The 21874-nt window shown below is 51.2% G+C and overlaps 1 protein-coding gene across 1 annotated transcript in view; it reads left to right on the top strand.

Annotated features, from left to right (window-relative positions):
* SORL1 (sortilin related receptor 1) overlaps positions 1 to 21874 on the top strand; it is a 53309-nt gene that overhangs the window by 24826 nt on the left and 6609 nt on the right. Inside the window, exons 13-39 of the mRNA XM_085316731.1 lie at positions 82 to 260; positions 1785 to 1971; positions 3043 to 3171; positions 3380 to 3465; positions 4873 to 5045; positions 5829 to 5960; positions 6525 to 6616; positions 6833 to 7079; positions 7559 to 7697; positions 8395 to 8568; positions 8748 to 8861; positions 9906 to 10028; positions 10227 to 10346; positions 11603 to 11728; positions 11917 to 12024; positions 12512 to 12643; positions 12955 to 13086; positions 13799 to 13933; positions 14219 to 14374; positions 15066 to 15215; positions 15816 to 15944; positions 17226 to 17352; positions 17935 to 18104; positions 18763 to 18875; positions 19254 to 19358; positions 20357 to 20429; positions 21656 to 21738. Of these exons, the coding sequence (XP_085172857.1) occupies positions 82 to 260; positions 1785 to 1971; positions 3043 to 3171; positions 3380 to 3465; positions 4873 to 5045; positions 5829 to 5960; positions 6525 to 6616; positions 6833 to 7079; positions 7559 to 7697; positions 8395 to 8568; positions 8748 to 8861; positions 9906 to 10028; positions 10227 to 10346; positions 11603 to 11728; positions 11917 to 12024; positions 12512 to 12643; positions 12955 to 13086; positions 13799 to 13933; positions 14219 to 14374; positions 15066 to 15215; positions 15816 to 15944; positions 17226 to 17352; positions 17935 to 18104; positions 18763 to 18875; positions 19254 to 19358; positions 20357 to 20429; positions 21656 to 21738 (3634 nt within the window). The remainder of the gene's footprint in view (positions 1 to 81; positions 261 to 1784; positions 1972 to 3042; positions 3172 to 3379; positions 3466 to 4872; positions 5046 to 5828; positions 5961 to 6524; positions 6617 to 6832; positions 7080 to 7558; positions 7698 to 8394; positions 8569 to 8747; positions 8862 to 9905; positions 10029 to 10226; positions 10347 to 11602; positions 11729 to 11916; positions 12025 to 12511; positions 12644 to 12954; positions 13087 to 13798; positions 13934 to 14218; positions 14375 to 15065; positions 15216 to 15815; positions 15945 to 17225; positions 17353 to 17934; positions 18105 to 18762; positions 18876 to 19253; positions 19359 to 20356; positions 20430 to 21655; positions 21739 to 21874) is intronic.

The following is a 21874-nucleotide window of genomic DNA, read 5'->3' as shown; positions in this document are numbered from 1 at the left end:
CCTTTCCCTTGACTTGTGCCTCAAGTCCCAGGCTTGCTCRAGGACTTCCTCTTCATGACTGCCCCAATCCTCTTTCTCCAGGTATAGCACAAACGAAGGGGAAACCTGGAAAACATTCACTTTCTCAGAGAAGCCGGTGTTTGTGTATGGCCTTCTTACCGAGCCAGGGGAGAAAAGCACCATATTCACCATCTTTGGCTCATACAAAGAGAACGGCCACAGCTGGCTGATACTGCAGATCAACACCACCGACGTGCTGGGTAAGGCAGCGGGCGGCGGAGCCCTCGGCTCACGCTGGGTTGTGCGTGTGTGACACCTGTCCTTCCTCCACTCCTTGGCTTTATGCCCTAAACATGCAAACAGCCATTCACTGAAAAACAGCCCATCCCCACTGCCTCATGCACAGCCCCCGAGGAGGACTGTGGATGCAGCTAAGACTTCTATGTATCATCTCCAGAGCTCTTATAACGAGGAGGAATGGGGCGAGACCTCAGGGAAAGGTTTTCAGAAGCCCAGAGTGACCTAGAGACCCAGGCCATGATCCAAAACATGTCATCATCTAAGGTTCTTCTAAGACTCCCACCATGGAGTCTTAGAAGCATGGGAAATTCAATGCCTAAGTAGGAACAGAGAAAAGTGTGAAACACCTTTGTAGCTCTTGCTCTTGCCCTCAGTCCCATTCTCTCGTGGGACACAGGGGCTAAGCCTCAACCCTGTTACTAGCCTGCTCCTCTCCCGAGGACACCCATACAAGAGCTGGACSTGCGAGAGGATCTCCTGCTGGGGCTGGGGCTTTCTACGGTTCTCACATCAGTCCTGTGTCCCTCATGGCTCACATCCACACGGAGATGGCTGATGAAGGCAATCACATTTTCTGGGCTCTTGCCAAGGACCTCTCCCTCATTACCAAGGGATTTGTTAAAAAGGAAATGAAACAAAAAAAAAAAAAAAAANAAAAAAAAAAAAAAAAAAAAAAAAGAAAAGAAGCCAGCCCTTCTGCAGGCATGTGCCTATGAATGTTTTATAACTGATTTCAGCTTTGATTGCAAGGCAGCATTTTAATCAAAGAGCAGTTAAACTCAGCAAAGGAATTTACTTTGCTACAATTTTTAACTGACTCCTCTAGCGGTTTGTTAGAAACGGATCTGTTTGGTAACCAGAGTGACTTCCTTCAAGCGAAGCGTTACAGATCCACTGCCGCAGAGCTGCTCGCTGCCGTCCGTCACGGGCAGCCTCTTCTCCGCCTGCTGCAGCGCGGGGGCCCTGGCCTGGGTGCCCGGGTGCCCTCCTCCCTCTGCGCCCCTCGGCTCCCCCGTCGCCTCCTCGGTCCTGGCAGCGCGGGTGGCTTTTCTCCTGGGGTGCAGCCCCGCGCTGGCGGTGCCGGGTGAAGCCGGTGTGCCATGTGCGTGCAGGCGGGTGTCCGGGGCTCCAGCACGCAGCTCTGCGGTGATTGCTTGGGGATACAGGCTCGATGGATAGCGACTGCTCTTTTCTACCAACAAACTTAACTCCCTCACCCCCGGCTTTTTAGAAGACCCCTCTACGGGTGTAATGCTGGGTCCGCAGCTTCGCACAAGACCTTCCCTGAGAGCAAAACTCCCCCGCTCCCTGGAGCTCAGCGTGGTGCTGGGCGCGGAGCAGGGTACAGCTTTGCACAGCCTCGCTGGGCGCACGTCGGCAGCGGGGACAGAGGGAAATCGGAGACTCACTTGCTTTTAAATCTTCCGTCTTGGTTACCGCAGAGAYGGTGCCTTTCATTAACCCAACTTTGTCACTTATCTTAGGGGTCCCTTGCACAGAAAACGACTACAAGCTGTGGTCACCCTCCGATGAGCGAGGCAATGAGTGTTTACTGGGGCATAAAACTGTTTTCAAAAGGAGGACTCCTCATGCGACGTGTTTCAATGGGGAAGATTTTGACAGGCCTGTCATGGTCTCCAATTGCTCTTGTACAAGGGAAGACTTTGAATGGTAAATACCAATTAATTTCTTTTAGTCTGGATTGTAATTCTGAGATAAGTATCTGTGACCAATCGCACAAAGCGGACAAACATCCAATTTACTTAGCTCTTTTTTTATCACTGCTTGATTTTATAGCAAAGAGGAAACTAAATAGACTGAAAACATCCTTTCATTTATAATGGGACATGAGACTTAATTAATGTCTTCAGAGCTCTGAAATATTCTGCAGAAGAGCAAAGTATTGTTAATCCATCACCTTCTCTCAAATGATGGAGGACGATTTCCCATCACACGTGGAGATTTTCTGCTAAAAGGCTTAGTGACTCTTTAGCTGTAGCAATGCGACTGCTCCTGCTACATGATTTGGTTATAATTTACACTTTACTGAAGCTGCACAGCTGTCAGGATTAGGCCGCCTTGCCTTGGCAGTCAAATGCAAAGGTTTGGGGTTACTGAGTGAACTGCTTTTCAGGACCTGGGCTTTCAGAGGAGCTCGAGCCCAGACTGCTTGAGTGTCTAGTACCTGCAATTAAGGACAGAGTTTCAGGCCTCCCTGTAGATGCCCAGAAACAGACTGAAGAGGAATTTGGCTCATCATGGGCAGACCAGGAATTAGGCTGATGGGAGCTAATTTCTGCCTTAGAGTCAAAACCCTGGAGTGTCTCTAAAGTCAGATTGACATAACCTTTTCCATAGCATTTTCYGAAGAACAAAAGCATTGTAATACCCATTTTACAGCTGGGAAAAACTGAGACACACCCCAGAGAAATAAGACAGCTAGCTGGGGAATTGGGGCTCAGAGCCAGATCTTCAGGGAGTGCTGGCTCCAGTATGGCTTGCTGCCTCATTTACTCTATTTTGTTTCGTCACTAGGAAGCTTATTTGCAAACTGTTTTTGTAATGTCCCAATGGAAAAAGTTGTCTGGCTGTAAGATATTACATTGATAATAAATGAATGGCCTTCTGAAATACTTTGTGTTCTTAAAACTTGATTGCAAAAATAGAGGAGAGTAAACAGTCTAGCGTGGTSCGTTTGTCCCTTCTTTCCCTTCCTGCCTCACCTCATTCTTCTCTTGGCAGTGATTTTGGCTTTAAACTGAGTGAGGACTTAGCATTAGAAGTTTGCGTCCCTGACCCTGAATTTGCTGGAAAGCCGTATGACCCACCAGTTCCTTGCCCTGTTGGCTCAACTTACAAGAAGACTCGAGGGTATGTTGTTATACCTGGAAGGGAACTTGATCTTCTAAAGACTGGGATTTATGCTRTTGGTGTTAAAACCCAAGCAAGTGGCAGTTAGTGGATTGCATGTGCAGATATACAGAGCAACATTTAATTTGAAATTAAGAACCAGTGGGTTGTTCTAGCTGCTCATGATGCTATATTATTGGAGTAAACTGCCCGGCTGTTTATGTTGCAGCTACCGAAAGATCTCTGGGGACACTTGCACAGGGGGAGACATCGAATCGCGCCTGGAAGGGGAGCTGGTGCCCTGCCCGCTAGCTGGTAAGTGTGTGCAGGATTACCCTGGCCACAGGGCCTTCGTTCATAACGTCCTTGGCTGGGCCCTGACCATGCATAAATTCCCAGAGGCTCCCCAGAGAGAAACTACGGAACAGGAGCTAACATGCCTCAATCAGTTAAAAAAAAAAATTGTCCTGCCCTGTGTAGGGAAATCCATCTGCAGACGCTGCCCGGAGATGTGCCACCGCGTGCGGCTCCGTGGCAGGCACCGGGGAGCAGGGCAGGGCAGGGGCTGGCCRCTCGTGCCAGGAGGACGCCAGCACCTCCTTGCCCTTCCTTCTCCTCTCAAAATGATTTCATGCCCGTGTGCTGCCACCACTGTTTGCATTCCGCTCATTAAGGCTTTAATTTAATCTGCCGTCACGAGCAGCGCGATGAGCATGCCACCGCGCGGGAGGGAAGAGGTTGCGGTGAGCCGTGGCTGCTGCGGCCGGTAGAAAAGCAGGCGGTTTTCCCAGGCAGCAGCAAGCCCGGACAGCCCAAGGTTGCAGTGCACCGGCCAGGCCTAAGACTCTACAGGGGGCAGTTGATAACCCAAGTGCAAAACCTGGAGAAACTTCCCCTCCACTGGGATTCACGCCAGCACGGTGTTTAGTTTTCCTCTGAGGTTAAGAATCGACAACATTTTTCACCATCTGAGYCCTCTCGAGCTATCTGGAGAGCTGCGTTAGGCTGCGAAGGGCTCTGCTGCCTGAAAACTAAGCCTGCAGCCGCCGGCAGCCCAGGCTTTGAGCTGTTGTGTTCCCAGCGCATTTGCCGATAGTGCTCAGAAACACCTCGTTTGCACCGCTTCCACGTACGCTACGTGCTTCGTATCTCCGGAGCGATGCACCACCAGTGTTACTGACCTTAGCTTCACTCAGTAATAGCGTTACTGGAATTTACTGGTAGCGTGCTAATGCCTGGGTGTCTCTGTCCTGGGTGAGGGGCCCGTTACGCTAGATGCTGTGCAAAAACCACCCTGGAATATTTACTGCAGTAAAGGTGTCCCCTGGGACACACAGCGCTTACATCACTCGCACCTTTGTATGAGAATTTCGAGGAACAGGAGATCAGTGTTTTGTTTCTAATTGGCAGAACGCAAATGCAGAAAGGAAACCGTCAAAACAGTTTTTGCCATTTTTGCCTCCTCTTTCAACCCCCCACAGTAAACAACAGCACTAGTGTTTTCCCGTCACATGGGTGAATAAGGGGACCCGATGAGGCTATTAGCATTTTCTAATTAACCTAATCCTGTTGAGACAAAGAGCCTTTGCCTCGGTCGAGATGCTAAAACATACCATCGGGGCATCGGGGGGGGGGGGGTGAAATACCTGTTATTTGCTGCCTGCCCTTTGAGTAACCCCCAAAGCCAGAGGCTGCTGCATAACGAGTCCCCTGTTCTCGCAGAGGAGAATGAGTTTATTCTGTACGCTACCCGCTACTCCATCCACCGGTACGACCTCTCCTCGGGCGTCAGCGAGGAGCTGCCCCTGGCCGGGCTGCGAGGGGCCGTCGCCCTCGACTTCGACTACGACCACAACTGTTTGTACTGGGCCGACGTCACCCTTGACATTATACAGGTGAGCAGGTAGCTCAGAGGTTTGGGTGACCGAGGCGCCCCAGCAGAAAGCGCAGCTCCCGTTCAGACTGCACTGGGTCATGTCACGTCATGTCATGTCATGACCCATATCGTCATTGTCATGTGACTGATCCTCTTATGCAACCTGTCTTAGCGGCCTATTTTGGCCAGGTTTGTCCCCAGATCCTTTCCTAACATGTATGCCTCAATCCAGTGACTCTCCATTGACTTTCAGAGGTTCACGCACTTCTAAAATGCTGTAACAAAGTTCCTAAAAGGCAAGAACATTTATTTTCAGCCAGGTTGGACTGCTCCACAGCTTAAGCTCCCAGGCAGGAATACGCGTGTGCCCGGGGACCGAGAGCATCCCCKGCCCCCCGCGAAGCCGGCTCCCCCCTCGGCCTCCTGCAGAGGCAAGGCGTCCCCTTGGCTTCCGTGGTGTTCCTCAGAAAGCCAGTGCTGAGCGGAGTCTGGCTGCGAATGAGCACCGAGAACAGCACCACGTGCAAAATCAGCGTTTCGCCCCAGTGTTGTTAGCCAAAACATCCCGCCTGCCCCTGCGGCTGCTCTGGCCGCCTGTCCCCTGCGTTGTCACCGCCTCGCACTGCGGACACAGGTGCAGGGCGATGGAGCTGTTACCCAAGTGCTTTGAAATTCGAGCGCTTGCTTTAGGTATTTCTCATCCGTGAGCTCTCCGTTAAGGCTCGTCCTGCACACCTGAGTGTGCTAACCTGGAGGCTGTGAGAGTTTCCTGTTTATTTTCTTTTCTTTTATTTTTTTYTAGCGCCTTTGTCTCAATGGCAGCTCAGGCCAAGAAATAATCGTCAGCACTGGGCTGGAAACAGTGGAGGCTTTGGCCTTTGAACCTCTCAGTCAATTGCTTTACTGGGTCAGTGCTGGGATTCCAAAAATTGAGGTATGTCTACAATCACTGGTGCTAAAAAGATGTGTTTACATCGGCGYATCCAAGTTGGATGCTGCCCTGAGTTGCTGGTGTGGCACTACCGACCGCCGACCCTCCTCCCGCGGCATGGTATTCCACTTTACGGGGTCTGAACGCGGACAGGGCACGGTACTATTCAGGCCCTCATAGTTAAACTGAGATCCGTTTATGATGCCAAAGTGAGCAGTAGAAATGGGGAGAAAAAACCCAGCTCATTAAGTAATTTATCTGCAGTTAACTAAGCTACTTTAGATTGGACGATGTCCTGCAGTACACGGGGCTAGAGCAGGTTGTGGTAGAGACCTGCTACAGCCAGTTGCTCATTCACTAACTTAGAAATAGCAATAAATAAACCAGGGCTATCATTTTTTTTCACTTGCCCTAAGAAAATTGCTCCTTGTGCCCATCTATTTTGGATAGCTGTTTTATTAGGGAGCTGTAATTAAATGCCACAGAATTCATTTAACTTTGAACAGTGCGATTACTCTCCCTATTGCCACTCGTGAACACCTCCCTCCTTTTTTGTTACTACTCCAGGTTGCCAATCCAGATGGAGACTTGCGACTTACTGTCCTGAACTCCTCGATCCTGGAACGACCCAGAGCCCTCGCTCTGGTTCCCAGAGAAGGGTAAGCAAAACACCACCAGGAATAGCTGGGAGACAGTCCGAGACTGGGGGCCGGTTTCTGTTTTAATCAAGCTGCTGTTCTCCTGCCCATACATTTCCAGTGGCAGTAAGTTTTCCAGCTAGTAAAAYTGATCTGGTCAGTCTGTGCTTTTTAACCTGCTTCCTTTTGATGAGGTGTTCTGTTACCACGTGGAGTAAACTCTCTGGCTCTTGTCAGGTTGATGTTCTGGACTGACTGGGGAGACTCCAGGCCCGGCATTTACAGAAGTGACATGGACGGCTCATCGGCCGGCTGCATCGTCTCGGAGGGCGTGCGGTGGCCAAACGGCATTTCCGTGGATGACCACTGGATCTACTGGACAGAGGCCTACATGGACAGAATCGAGAGGGTTGACTTCAACGGCCTCCAGCGGTCCGTGATCCTGGACAGCCTCCCTCACCCCTACGCCATTGCCGTGTTTAAGGTATGTATGCAGGGTTTCTTTTCAAGTAGATGGAGATCTACACAGCATACGCGGTCTTAGGTGGTGGTGGGGGGGGAGTTGGGCTTGAGGAGTGTTTAGCACACTGCATCTGGCTCCTGGGAGGCAGAGCTTTATTTCTGCTCCTGGCACGKTCAGACAAATTCCAGAAACTAACAGGCAGGTACAGCTCAAACTGGGATGGAAATCCAGCAGGCTGCCAGCTTTTCCAAGCAGCTATACTGTGATGTCTTCCCCAGATTGCCTGTGACTCAGCAGATGTGCCTTCTGCTCCCGCCTGTGCACACAGCCCATTTCATGTCCTTATCAYCCTGCCCTTGGCTCTGAGGAGCATTTGGACTCTCACTGCCCTGCGATTCCAGGGTGTTGCAATGGTCTCGATCCTAATAACTGCTGGCTGGCATTTCCAAGGCGGCTCCGCTCATGTCTCTTGGCACTAAAGAGCAAAGCTTGTGTTTCAGAATGAAATCTACTGGAATGACTGGTCACAGCTGAGCATTTTTAGAGCGTCCAAAACCAGCGGCTCAAGAATGGAGATTTTAGTTGGGCGATTAAACGGGATCATGGATATGAAAATATTTTACAGAGGAAAGACGACAGGTAACTGAGTGTGCATGCAGATGATCTCTCTTMGGGATATTGTGACAGGCTGAATGCTCGGATGGATGGGTCCCATGGCACTGGGTGTGGAAAGCTGTTTATCCCCCATTTCCACAAGTTCCCAAACTGCAAGGTGCTCCCATCTCACATTGCATGAGCCTGAAGGTACTCACATTCCTGTAGAGCTTTTTAAGCGCGCAGGTGCCCTGTTAAGGGTTGTGTTTCATTAGCACCACTTATTACTTCTAAGCTGCCACAACAGATATTCCCTGTCGGAGAGAAGGAGGATTTAAAGCCCTGCCTGYGATGTGATGGTGCTCTCCACGTCGGTCACAGATTGTGCCCTTTCCATGCAAAGGGGAAAAGGGCATCACTCTGGGCTATGCTCAGGTAGCAGCAGCCCCAGCATGATGTATTGCTCACTGAACGGATTGCCATCACTCTTAGATGGGTTTAAGATCATCAAAGGGCTTTACAAACCAGCACCATGCAAGAGACTGGGAAAACCATTAAGGCCCTTGGTCTTTAGGGGAGCAGAAAGCTCTTTGCATTTCTGAGTCCAGCCTCAAAACTTGACACTGCTGAGCTGGCTCCTAGCCAGCAGCCTGAACCCAGGAGGGATGCGATAGGTAAAACTGGGCTTCCCGCYGCGTCTCGCGGCCCTCTGTCCCGACCGTGTCCCTTCGCCTCCTGCCAGGACAGAACGCCTGCATTGCCAAGCCCTGCAGCCTGCTCTGCTTGCCCAAGTCAAACAACGGCAAAAGCTGCAAGTGTCCCGAGGGCGTTGCCAGCACCGTGCTGCCTTCAGGGGAGGTCAAGTGTGACTGTCCTCACGGCTACGTCATGAAGAACAGCACCTGTGTGAAGGAAGGTAAATCCATGCTCAATTCTTGCCGCTGCCTTATCTTGGGAGGTGGTGGCTCCTGCCACTTTGAGAGGTCAGCGTGGCCTTCGGCGCTGTACTTTGGSCTAGCAGAAGTACGGCCTGTGGTCCGAGAGGGCAGTACCATGCCTAACGCCAGCTTGTTTGTGTTTTCCCCTTTGCACCAGAAAACACCTGCCTGCCGAACCAGTACAGATGCTTCAATGGGAACTGCATAAACAGCATTTGGCAGTGTGACAACGATAACGACTGTGGGGACATGAGTGATGAGAAAAACTGCCGTAAGTGTCCTGCGATGGCATTTGCCCGTTCCAATTTGGATTTGTGCTGTGTCRGTGTCGCGCTCGAGCTGCTTGTCTAGACTCCCGTTATAGCCAYGGGGAGCACGAGGCACTCGGAGGGCACGATTCATCTCGTCCTAAGGGGCACGTCCAAAACTGCTTGCATGAATTGCACCACGCAGGGCCTGGTGTTTTATCCTTGCCCGGCTTAAGTGTACGAGTCTCGAGCTAGGTGAGATTGATCCCAGTTTTTGTGGGAGGGTGCGTGCTTGTCTTTTGCAGTAATTATCCCCTGAGGCTAATTGAGGGCATGGCTGATGCTGAGGAAAATAGTGCATGCAGAAAGTGCCTTTCTGTCTTCATCATGAGGGCGTGGGCCTCTTGCTGAGCTAATAAATCAAGTTCAAATACAGTAAAGATGAAGGTCACCTCCTCAGGTAAAATTAGGGAAACCAAGAGCACATCGGAAGCACAGCTGTTCCAAGCCGTTGCAGAGCCTGAGGGGTTTGGATTAGTCCCTCATGCAAAGAGGGCCAGGCTTAAAGTTTGGGATCAGTGGAGGATCAGATATTCTTGGAGAGATGCTCTTTATCCAYGTTTCGTACTCATAAAGAGGTCATTTTCCCGCCTACCCTGAGATACRAGCCAGCAGAGTCAAAATACATCCTCTCCCCGCAGTCTGACCTCACTGAAAGCAAATAAGCAGTCGGAGGGCGATTTCCCCTCCTGGTTCGAGCTTTGTCGGGGCGAGGTAAAGCCGCTGCGGGTGCCCGGCCCCGGCGCGGGCTCTGCGGGGCCGGGGAGCCCCGGCGCCGGCCGCTGAGCCTCTCCCTCAGCCCGGCGGCTCCTGCCTTTGCCCTCTGTCCGGCTCCGCAGGCCCCTTGSGTGACACCAGGCAGCTCTGCAGCCCGGAGCCTCTTTCCTCCTCGTTGCTTCGCCCTGCCTGGGGGGCATTTTCCCAGTGGGGGGGCCGCCGCGTGCGGGTGCGGGCTAGCTCGCCGCCGCCTCGAACACCGTCTCTGCCTCTCCTCCCGCCGGTGGCAGCCACAACGGTGTGCGACGCCGAGAGCCAGTTCCGCTGCCAGGGCTCCGGCACCTGCATCCCGCTCTCCTACAAGTGCGACCTGGAGGACGACTGCGGCGATAACAGCGACGAGAGCCGCTGCGGTGAGTGCGGTGCTGCGCTGAGTCGCCCCGTCCTCCCCTTCCGCCCGGCTCCGAAGCGGCGGGGTGGCAAGCGGAGGGAAGGCAGCGGCCGGGAAACGGAGCAGGGTGGTGGCTCTTGATCCTCCAACGCGGGGAAAGCGCTTGCAGGGCCYGAGCCGTGCCCCGGCAGCGGCTGAGCCGCGCGCGCCTTGCTCGCAGAGGCCCACCAGTGCAGAAGCGACGAGTTCAGCTGCAGCTCCGGGATGTGCATCCGCCTTTCCTGGATGTGCGACGGCGACAACGACTGCAGGGACTGGTCAGATGAAGCGAACTGCACTGGTAAGCTCCTCGACGGGATCAACAAGCTTCTTTTTTTGCTAGGGAAAGCGCCGGCTGCTGAAGTCTTTGCTGGCTCGGGCCGCGACGCGGGAGCTGCCGGAGCGGGGCGCTGGGTGCGCGGCGGAGGAGCTGCCTCCTGCTGCTCCTGCACGYGCAAACCACCCCCAAGCCTCGCCTGCCCGGGGCACGGGGGGTCTAACGCTTTGCGCTGGGGATCCTGGCCGTTAGTATTCTGCGAGCGTGGCTGTGTAAGGTTTAATTTATATTGGTATCACTTATCTCTCATATGAGTTTCTCCAGAGAGAATTACTACAGGAAAGGAACCTACTTCAAAAAGCGCAGCGGGTTTGTTAAGCCTGAAGTTGAAATTATCTAAGAGGATCGCAATTATTTGAGAAACATTTCGTCTGACTCCACCAGCTGCATTTATTGCTCTTATCTAAAATAATTACATTTCACACTGAATACCTAATAGAATATTACTGCCACGAGATTGTAGTATTTTGAAATATCTGCAAGTGCATGTCACTAGCTAACCTAAAATTCAGTAGCATGCAATTTAATTAAGTTGAACACTGCTTTTCTCCTAGATAATGATGAGTGCTCTCCTCGTCTGAGAGTGGGGTTCGTTTTTAAAGGGACACTGCGCGTTAGGCTTCAASCAGTTTAAACCATCGGCAGACATTTTCCACGAGGAGCCTAAGGAAGGCCAGGGCCCTAATCCCTTTGAAATCCAAAGAGAATTGTATTTCTAATGTGCTTTGGCAGCACTGAATAGCCTTGCTGGGCTTAATTAAAGGCTGTCTTTGAGACTTCAAGGGTAAACAGGCCGTTCCCTCCTCGACCCGCGCGCTGCCCTTCCCRGCTCGCGGGCAGCGCTCGCCGTCGTGCTCCTTTGCCCACGCACCGGGAGGACGGAGACCAAGGGGAGGGAGGCTTTAGGAGGCCCTAGAGAGCTTCAGAAACGTTTGCTAGCCTCTGAAAGCAGCCCATGAGGTGCAGCGGGCTTGCACGAGGGACAGGGAGGAAAAGATCACGGCACGAACCGGGTAAAACGCAAGATTCCCAGCACCCAGTTCCCAGCTCGGACCCCGCCGGGCGATAACCTCAGCTGTGGAGCTGCGCGTCAGCGCTGGGATGTGCCGCAGCGTAAACGAGGGCGCAAACGGCAAGGACGGGGGGTGCATCTGTGCCGCAGCGGGGCGGAAAGCTCGGCCGGGCGCCGCGCTCAGGCGCCCGTGCCGCTCTGCTTTCAGCAGTATCCCACACCTGCGAGGCCTCCAGCTTCCAGTGCCAGAACGGCCACTGCATCCCGCAGCGGTGGGCCTGCGACGGCGACGCCGACTGCCAGGACGGCTCCGACGAGGACCCTGCCACCTGCGGTACGCGGCGCGGGGGAGCGGGAGGGATCGCTGCAGAACCGGTCAGATAAAACCGTAGCCCACTCAGGGAGACAGCTCCCATCCCTCCAAAGGAGGACAGATGCAGGGAGGGGAGGGGAAGGGGTTTGAGCTGTGCTTAATTAAGAACAGCTTTATAAAAAGCTACAACACTCAAATCTGAATTTCAGAAAAAAAGTGCAATGGCTTCCAGTGCCCGAACGGTACTTGCATCCCAACCAGCAAACACTGCGACGGCATCAACGACTGCTCCGACGCCTCTGATGAGCAGCACTGTGGTGAGTACCAGGGCCTGCGGGGACCTGGCCRGACCCCAAGAGCCAAACCAAAGCATCAGAGCGATGCCAGAGTACAGTATCTGGACTTGCCGCCTTGCCAGAGCCTGTCTCASCAATGAGCTAATGGGAAAGCCTCAGTTAGCATTCGTCAGCCCACCGGGAAGTCTCCTCCTCTGTGCTTGTTAGTGAAAGGCTAAGCAGGAGGGATAGTGCAGGGGAAGGAGTGTAGACTGGCAGGAGCTACGTTCAGGGACGTGCCCAAATCCTGCCTGATGCCCGTGCCAAGCTGCTCGTACCAGGATGCATTACCGGATGAGGGCAGTACGCATAGATACAGAGCTCAAGCTATTTGTCATGGAAACTTTCTGCACCTTTAYGAAATCTGGGTCCTGCACTCGACTGTGCAAACCAAAGAGGGTGGTTGTGGTATTGCTTTCCCACCTAACGAGCTGCCCTTCTCTCCCTTTCTGCACCCCAATTTCTGCAGAACCCCTGTGCACTCGCTACATGGATTTTGTGTGCAAGAACCGGCAGCAGTGTCTGTTCCACTCCATGGTGTGCGACGGCATCGTCCAGTGTCGGGATGGGTCAGATGAAGATGCCAACTATGCCGGCTGCTGTAAGTGTGATGGTGTGCTCTTGCCTTGGGCTTAGATAGCAATCTCACAGCACTGTGCAAAAGGAGAGGTTAATGGAGAAGGAAACCAGTGCACAGAGAGGAGAGTGCCTTCCCCAAGATACCCAAAACCAACAGGTCTCCTAAGAGGTGGCCCTGGGCTACAACATTTAGCTTTTAAGTCCATAGCTGCGTTTTGGTGTGCTCCTTCCTTTCTCTGGTGTCATGAGCTTCCCTCAGGTTTCCCTTATACTAAGCCTGTGCTTAAGAGCAGCTGGCTCCTGGGTGGACAGCTCTCCTGTGTCGCCTTGCAGCCCAGGACCCCGAGTTCCACCGCACCTGCGACCAGTTCAGCTTCCAGTGCCAGAACGGTGTATGCATCAGCCTGGTGTGGAAGTGTGACGGCATGGACGACTGCGGTGACTACTCCGATGAAGCAAACTGTGGTGAGCGGTACCTCAAGGTCCCTTGTCACCCGAGCCCCAGCTCCTTTTGAATCGAGGGAGCATAAAAAGCACTGGCTTCTTGACATTTTATATATACACCAATGCATATATGTATAAACTTATACATGGACGCGTATAGCATTCCACTTACACATTGCACAGTGTTTTACCTAGATATCAGTATCATTTTCCTCATATTACAGGCTGACCGAAGCACACAGAAAATCTGATATAGAAGACACATATTGCAGTTGACTGAGTCATATGAGAACATATTTACTCCACAGATTCCCAGCCCGAGGCAGAGAGGCAGCTTACAGCCAAACTCAATATTTAGCAGCAATCCCTAGGCAGCTCCGGGAGCCGCGCGCAGGCAGCTGAAGCAGCTGCGTGCTCATTCCGGGACGGCTGGCTTTGCCTCTCYGTTTCTGCCGTGCCCTGCCTGCATTTCAGCAGCCAGCGGTTTGCGTCTGAGATACGGCACCCGGCACGCATAAATAGCAATGACAGCAGGCTAACGAGAGCTGTGAGGGATGGGGATTAGCCGACTGGGGAGAGAGGAGAGGGGCCCTGCCCGCTCCGCTCCGAGGGCGGGGAGCGGGATGCTCTCYGGGGCCGTCCGCAGCCCGCGCTGCGGCTCCCTTGCACCTCTGCTGGGCTGAAGCCTGCTCGGGAAGCACCGGGGCTCACGGGCCTCTCCTCTCGTCATCAGAAAACCCGACGGAAGCCCCCAACTGCTCTCGGTACTACCAGTTCCAGTGCGGGAACGGCCACTGCATCCCCAACAGGTGGAAGTGCGACGAGGAGAACGACTGCGGCGACTGGTCGGACGAGAGGGAGTGCGCGGGTACGGGCGCGCGGGCTGCGCGCGGGAACAGAAAGCCCCCGGGCCTGGGGGCTGCGGGAGCCCGCTCATGCCCCACCACCTTTGCACGTCTGCCTCGTTGCAAGTGCTCCTTAGGAGCTTTGCACATCCTGCGCAGATAAAAATACTRTGCTTGTAGCGTGTTCTCCGCCCCCTCCCTGTTCCCCCTGCTGGTCGTGGCTTTCAGGCTGCTAGGATCAGGCACAGCTTAGAGCACACACACAGGAACGGGCCGGGAAACATCAGCTCTTGCTGTTGTATTTTTAGGTTCTCCGGTTCTGCCCATTACTACATCGAYCCCACCAACATGTTTGCCTAATCACTTCCGTTGCAACAGTGGCGCCTGCGTCATCAACAGCTGGGTCTGCGATGGATATAAAGACTGCGCAGATGGCTCCGATGAGGAAGCCTGCCCTACTTTACGTAAGGTTTTCTCTTCCTTCACCCCTTTCCCTTTTCTATAGGATAGCATCTGCAAAGCTATCGGCCGTTCAGTGTCAAGTACTTGCCAAATTACACCTTTAAATTATGTGTCGGTGTCAAAGCCCACCACCTATGGAGTCACAGCCCCCGACGCCAGCAGCGAAACAGGTCCAGCCTCCCCCCCTTGCCTGAATTAATGCAGGCACCGCCACTGCTGCAGCAGTCCAAACAGGGCTGCGCAAACCCTTGCCGCAGCTTCTTGGACTGCGTGCGGGAGCGGAGGCTGGGCTGAGACTGTCAGCCCAGGAGGGGACAGGTCCACGGGGGCAACTTTTCCGCTCACGCCGCCGCTGAAGGTAAAAGTCAGCCCTCCCTGCCTGCTGTCCTGGTCCTGGCTGAGGCCGGCAGGGCTCCGAGCGGATGCAGGTAACCTCATCCATCACTACGCCCGGTGCCAGCATCCCCCTTTCGGAGCTGCCAAACCGTTTGCTTTGCCAGCCTCCTGCAGCCAGGAGCGAGAATGACTTAGAGATTTAGTGAACCGAAAGCCGAAGGAGCCGCATACCTGCTAGATGGGAAGATATTGCCATCTAGTGGAGCTGGGACCTGGGGACAGACATGGTGGCAGCAGCCGTGGCCTGGCTGCACCCGGTGCTGTTCCTCACCAGGCTCCTGCTTCCTTCCCCCCCAGGACCTAATGTAACCGCCACCTCCCCGGCGCTCCTGGGCCGCTGCAGCAGGTTCGAGTTCGAGTGCCAGCAGCTGAAGAAGTGCATCCCCAACTGGAAGAGGTGTGATGGCTTGCGGGACTGCCAGGACGGCACTGACGAGAGGAACTGCCGTAAGTGTGGGGGAAGACATGGCAAAACTCTCTGCAAGACGCACCTAGTGGATTCCTTGCAATAAATGCAGCATTAYGGTTAAAAAATAGCCCCCAGATAGTGCCTATCCCATTAGATAAGGCYGCTTTTCCCTAATCAGCTGCAGCTCGGAAATGTCGTATGCCTTGGGTGTGATGTCTCCTGGTTGGGCCCTGCAAGGAGCAGATGGCAGTGATTTCCCGCATCTCCTCCATGTCAGGCAACTCAGCATGGCAGATGAGTTGATCCAAAGCCATATGCTGACAAGTGGGAAAGCGAGGAAATAACGGAGGTGTGGTTGGGGAATTCAAGATGCCTCTGCTTTCTTTGACATCTAGAGGGTTGTGTTGTTGATCTCAGTGGGATAGGCTCCAGGTTCTTACTGTAGCAGATGTGAACATGCCAAAAGATGTAGCAAAACAGAAATAGCTTATTAATGACCTGCTCTGAGCTCTGTCCCTGAAACGCGGCCACCCCTGCACCCAAACTTGCCTTTGAACCGGCCCTTGGCACCGCAAGCAGCATGTGCTCGCGAGGGAGCTTTCCTGCTGTGAATCATGCAACCTCTCCGTGTTTTGCAGCTACTCACAGCACCCTGTCATGCCCTAATGGTTTTAAGTGTGAAGACGGAGAGGCCTGCATTATGCTGACMGAGCGGTGTGATGGATATCTGGACTGCTCAGACAGCAGTGATGAAAGAAACTGCACTGGTAAGAAGCAGCCCTGCTCCGTTTTCCATCCCTCCCTCTGTGGTAGCACACCGAGGTGCTCTCCTGACTTTTCATTCGCAACGTCCTGGACATCTCTTCCTCTATTTAGCTGTCCTAGTTGTCTTCTCACCCATTTATAATCAGCTGTGTCAAACTTCCCTGCCAACTTCTATACAGCAAATTTACTTTTACAGCAAYCACAGACACAGAAAACAACTTTAGGACAGGCAGGAGCAAAGCTGTCTGTCTTGGGTGGCCCCCAGGTGAAGCCGTGCTCTATAGCTATGTCCTTCTCTGCAAGGCGACRCTGGGGCAGGGGCAGCTGCCCTCTCCCCGTCCCTGCGCCTCTCGTGCTGCCCTTCCCCAGCCCTACGGAGCCGGCCCGTGCTGCAGAAGCAATCATGATCAATCACTGCCTCTCACTAGCCATTAGATTCAGCCGTTTTCCTACTGACCCTCTTGGGGGATGAAGCATCAATCAGGTTTTAGTTCTTTAATTAAATATTGATTGGGAGAAACTGCCTCAATTCAGCGAAAGGGGGAGGGAGCTGCAGAGATTCACAGCTCGGCTGCTCTACCGAGGGGAAACCATTTCTTTTTCCCTCAGAAAGTTTGTCTCAGTGGGCATGCCAGCACCTCCTCTTTCCCTCCCTAGGACCGACAGCCTTATGGGGCTTAATTCCCAGCTGGTCTGGGAAGTGGAGCAGTGGCCCCACTTTGCCTGGCTTCCCTACAGCGTTGGGAACGGAGCTAGGCACTGGATAACTGCCCTGGTCCCCGAGGAGGCGTGCAGGCGGCAGGGAGCGGGAACACACCTGGGAAAAGAGCTAGATATGGTAGGGAAAACTATGCGAAGAAAGGCTCTGAATCGCTTACAGTGTCAGTACAGATTAACTGCACAAGAAGAAGAGAGACTTTGGTGATCAGGTGGCACTGATGCATTTCCAAAGTGATGCTAAGAGTGTTTAATCAGGGGCCATCCTTTGCCTTTCTTTGGGGGCAAGGGGGATGTTTGCATCAGGCACCGTAAAGCCCACCAAGATACACTTCGAGGAAAGCTAGGAGCATCAGGTGTCACGTTCCTGCTCTGAATAGCCCATTCTCCATCGATAATGCCTGCCTAAACTCTGCCTCATTTGGTTGATGCAAATGCTTCCTTTAATGCATATTACTATTGCTACCTCCACATGCTGTCCATGCAACATACATAACTCTTGTTTCGGTTCTGGGTAAAAGACTCGTTTTCCTCCAGTAAAATGACTTTCTCTACTGTCTGCTTAGATGACACAATCGTATACAAAGTCCAGAACCTCCAGTGGACAGCTGATTTCTCTGGTGACGTCACTTTAACGTGGGCTCGGCCCAAAAAAATGTCCTCGACCTCCTGTATCTACAACGTGTATTACAGGTACATTACGTATTATAGATATGTCGCAGGACCCACTGCTATTTGTATCAAATAAATAACAGAAGCATGAGCACTGATGATAACAGTATTCCCCTACTTACAACAAAGTACCAAACTTAATCAGGTCTTGAAAGACTGGGAACTTTGCAATCCATTTGTACTTGAAATGTTTTCTAACATTTTGTTACAAAGGAGACCCAAAATAGCTGTAAGTAGGGGACATCTGTGAAAAGCTCTCTGGTTTTTTACAGAGTGTTTACTTTGACAGCAATATGAGTATATTCAGTTTTCGTTTTCTGCTTGGGTCTCGTCTTTGTGGGACCGCTAACAATGAGAACAAAGTCAAGAAATTAGAGCAGAGCAGTTGTAGAAACCTCAGAGGATGGTGGCTGCAAGGCACTAAGCTATGTTTAGTTCATGCTTTGAAATACTTTCTTTTCAAGTTGTTCATGYGGCTTTACTGAAAAGAAAAGGAAGAAGCAAGTTCTTAAAACATAGTTAGATATTTCATCCTTTAGGACCAGCTGAGCTCCCTCTGTCACTAAACTTCCTCCCGAGTGAAGTGCTTTGACTCTTGTGCAGGACGGTTGGTGAAAGCATTTGGAAGATTATGGAAACGCACAGCAACAAAACGAACAGTGTTTTGAAAGTCCTCAAGCCAGACTGTACCTATCAGGTGAAAGTCCAAGTGCAGTGTCTCAGCCGAGTGTACAACACCAACGACTTCATCACCCTCCGCACACCCGAAGGACGTAAGCAGACCGGCAGGGCTCATTTCACTTGCCTGATTCCTACTACTTTGCCTTAGAAAGTGACTGTAGAGGTAGCCCCAGTGGAAACAGAAAGGGGTCTTCCCTGCATCACAGTCCACAACTGTCTTTTCAGCATTCCCAGGGAACTGCCCAGGACTGGGCTACAGGGCTGCAGCTTCCTGGCCTGGAGTCAGTCCAGCTGCTAGGTCAAGATCCTACTTTCCTTCTTCCTCTATAATTTTGTGTTTCAGTATCRCTAGGAAACTGATTTCTTCTTACAATGCAGTGACAAACCTGTGGGACTGTTCAGTACCATATGCAAGGAGCAAAATAATCTAGCTGCAGAAGGTCAAATTGAAGGAAAAGGAAAGGAGGAATTGAAGGAAAACTGAAGGTCAAATTAAGGAAAAGATGTAAAAAAAAAGCAGAGTGTTTAGCAAAGTCTTAGCCTCACCAGAGTCTCTCTGACCAGAGTCACTAAAAAGGCTTCATTGCCCCAGTGGGAGATGGAAGGGACGTGAGCCAGGGCCGCGTGGTGGTCAGCACCACTCGTTTCCCATCTGCGAGACCCTGTCCTGCTCTCGCTTTCTGCCCTGTGGTCTGGACATGCCAGCCGTGGCGGTGGCCGTGTCGCTAATGGCTTTGTTTCTTTCCCCAGTACCGGATGCTCCCTTTAACCTTCAGCTGTCCTTAAAAAAAGAAGCTGAGGGGGTGGTGACTGGCTGCTGGAGTCCTCCTGTGAACACCCACGGGCTCATACGGGAGTTCATTGTGAGTCCTGCTGYGCGGCGGGGGGCCGGGGCGAGATCAGAAGTGGGGCAGGAGCTCTGCTCACCCTTCTGAGAAGAACGAGTCCTAAGGGCTCCTTGCAGTGGGAGTCTGCCTTTCTGAACAAAAGCGATCCGTGCAGCGGGTGGGGGTCCCTGAATAGGGCCTTTGTAGAGGACATCTGTTGCGAGTGTTAGGCAAGAGAGGAGAAGAAATGCTGCAGGACTGTAGTCAGTGACACAGTCCTCAGATTCATGATTTCATTTCTGGCTCCCTTTCCAAGCTTTTATAGCTCATTGCATTGACATTTCGACACAGAAGGACCTGTTGCCCTGTGGTGTTGGACAGTAGAGCCCTCATTGCTTGTTTCTGTGCTCCTAGGTGGAATACAGCAGAGATGGATCCAAGGAGTGGTCATCCCTGAGAACAACCAAGAACTATACTGAGATCAAGAACCTACAGGTCAACACATTATACACCGTTAGAGTGAGTATTTTCAAAGCCTTAATTATAAGAGTACTATGGATGCTCTCATTATTTTCCACTAGATGGTCTGAGAACAGCACGGTCAACTGTTAGAAAGTATGTTAAAATTCTGCATTTTACTGTCAAACCACAATGGGGACTTGGCATTTGTGCTGGTAATATATATAGTTTCAAGGCCTGAATTCTGCCCCTTGATTTGCTCCTTCTCCCAGGAGGCCAGGCTGCATTATGAAATCTGTGCTATTAATTGCCCATTTCAAAGTCATTGCCATTGCACCGGATCTGGGCCAGAGATAAACTTGGTCCTAACTGTATCGCTGGGAAAAGAAACAGATATACATGTGGAGAATGCATGCATTTGGGAGAAGTGGGGTAATTATAGACTGAACTGATAAGAATAGGAAATCAAAGTCTGCAAAGTGAACCCTGTTAAATGTATACTCTCCTATTGTCCATCTTCGAAGTGCTGACTGATCACGGATACTTGTGGGAGTTCATTGTGAAACTGAGGTTGAGGATAAAACCYCCCATGAATCAATGTTACTCCTGCATCACTTACGCAATTCCGTTTGCCTGCTGCATTGGAGTGAGACTTTGCTTCTACGTTAGTCCTTCCCATATTAACCTGTCTGCAAATTAATCTTTGGAACTGGATTCAGTGCTAGGAAAGGTTTCACAGAAGTGGTTACCTATAGCAGCGCTGGGGATTCCAGAGCTCCTCATATTTATACATTTTTTAGAAAGATCTCATAGGATAGTGGTTATCTGTAAAGCAGATGCACCTCTGCCTACTTAGATTGCCTTAATTGACTTAGTCTGTTTTATCTCTGTTCGTAAGCATTTTATTACCATGTAATTAAGTTATTGTTTGCTTCAAAGTACTTTGTCCATGAGTTCCGCCATGTGAATAACCTTGCTCTAACCTCATTCTCTGACTGCATTACACAAATTTGGCAGCGTACATCTGTTCATATTAACTAACCCTCTTRTTTGAAAAGGTTGCTGCAGTAACTAGTCGAGGAGTGGGAAACTGGAGTGATTCCAAATCCATAACCACCATAAAAGACAAAGGTAAGCGTTGTTGTTGTTCCAGTTCAAACCCATTTGGACAACACAGCAGAAACACTGACTATTAGCCTGAAGTTTTAGCGTCAGCATGCATAACCATCTTTTTTCTCTATTCTTCCCAACTGGGCGTTTTAAAATTTTTTGCAACTTTTGCTCTGCCATTTCACATAACTTTAGCTGCCTGAAAGTTTAGCGGCAAGTCTGAACTGGTTGTTGACTCCTCCTCTGTGCCCCGGAGTGCAGAGGATGGGAATACTGCCTCTGGAAGGGTGCGAGAGAGGTGTCCCAAGGGTACCTCTCTCTCCTGGGCTGCAGATGGATTCCCAGTGACTTTTGTAGGCTAGATCTTACCTTTGGATAGGCAAGGTACCATTAACTCCTTCAGTACTTTGGCCTGAAAGGACACCTGTTCTTTCCTTTCCCTTTTGGCTTATGATGGTTTCTGCATTTCATACAGGCTAGACCAGTAAGAGACCTTGAAGGTTCCCAGGAACTGTCACAACATTACAGTCATTCACTTGCAGACAGTAGACAAATGGAAACAAAACAATAAACCATTTCCCACTGAAATGTTTTTGAAAAGCCTTTTTGAAATCATTTGTATTCATGGCAACTTCTTTTTTTTCAAACCTATAATCTGATGTCAGAATTGTCTGCTATCTAATTTGTCAGATGAAAGCGCATCCTCATCGTGTTGACAAAGAAAGAAAAGAAAACAACATGCTGCTAAAAATGCAGGATTCTTAATAATATGAAGAGCATGAATACCTGATCATTAGAGGTAGCTGGAAATCAGAGGTAGAAAGATCTGTAAAGTGTTTCACTTCAATTTACATTAGAGCTTTGCAGCTGTCCCTACTGGCAGCTCCTGACCTCCCATCACTCCTCACTCTGAAGGCCTGAAAACGTGGACTGTGATAACAGAGCTCTTCTCAGTGAGTTCAGCAGTAAAATACCTATGCCTGGTCCTTTCTGTGCTCATCCTGTGCCTAGCAAAGCACAGAAATGTAAGGCAGCTTTTAGGTGATTGATCTGAAAAAATAACAGCAGACCTACAACTTGTACACCCGTGCCTTTGCTGAGGGACATGTGTCTTCGAGACAGGCAAGCCTGGGCCTKGGAAGACTGGGGAAACTCTTGCTATCTGATCGTCAGTGTGCAAGTCTGTATTCTTCTTATCCTCTCTYCCTGTCGGTGTCAGTAACAGCTGTTTCTTCCCTTCCTTCCAGTCATTCCTCCACCTGTCATACGTATTGAGAGCTACAGTGAGGACTCCATAAGTTTCACCTTAAAAATGAATACTAATATCAAGGTAAAATTTTTATGTTTTCTTCTAAAACTGCAGTAAAGATTGTAAATATTGGATGGGATAGAGAAGATCACCCACTTARGTATTGCAGTTACTTCTTAAAACTAATTATGTAATACTGATTTGTTACTTAATACAC

Source organism: Rhea americana, unplaced genomic scaffold, assembly GCF_003343005.1.
Source record: "Rhea americana isolate MKP2758 unplaced genomic scaffold, rheAme1 scaffold_48, whole genome shotgun sequence".
In the NCBI taxonomy this organism is placed as follows: Eukaryota; Metazoa; Chordata; class Aves; order Rheiformes; family Rheidae; genus Rhea; species Rhea americana.
This window is presented reverse-complemented; position numbering and strand designations above follow the sequence as displayed.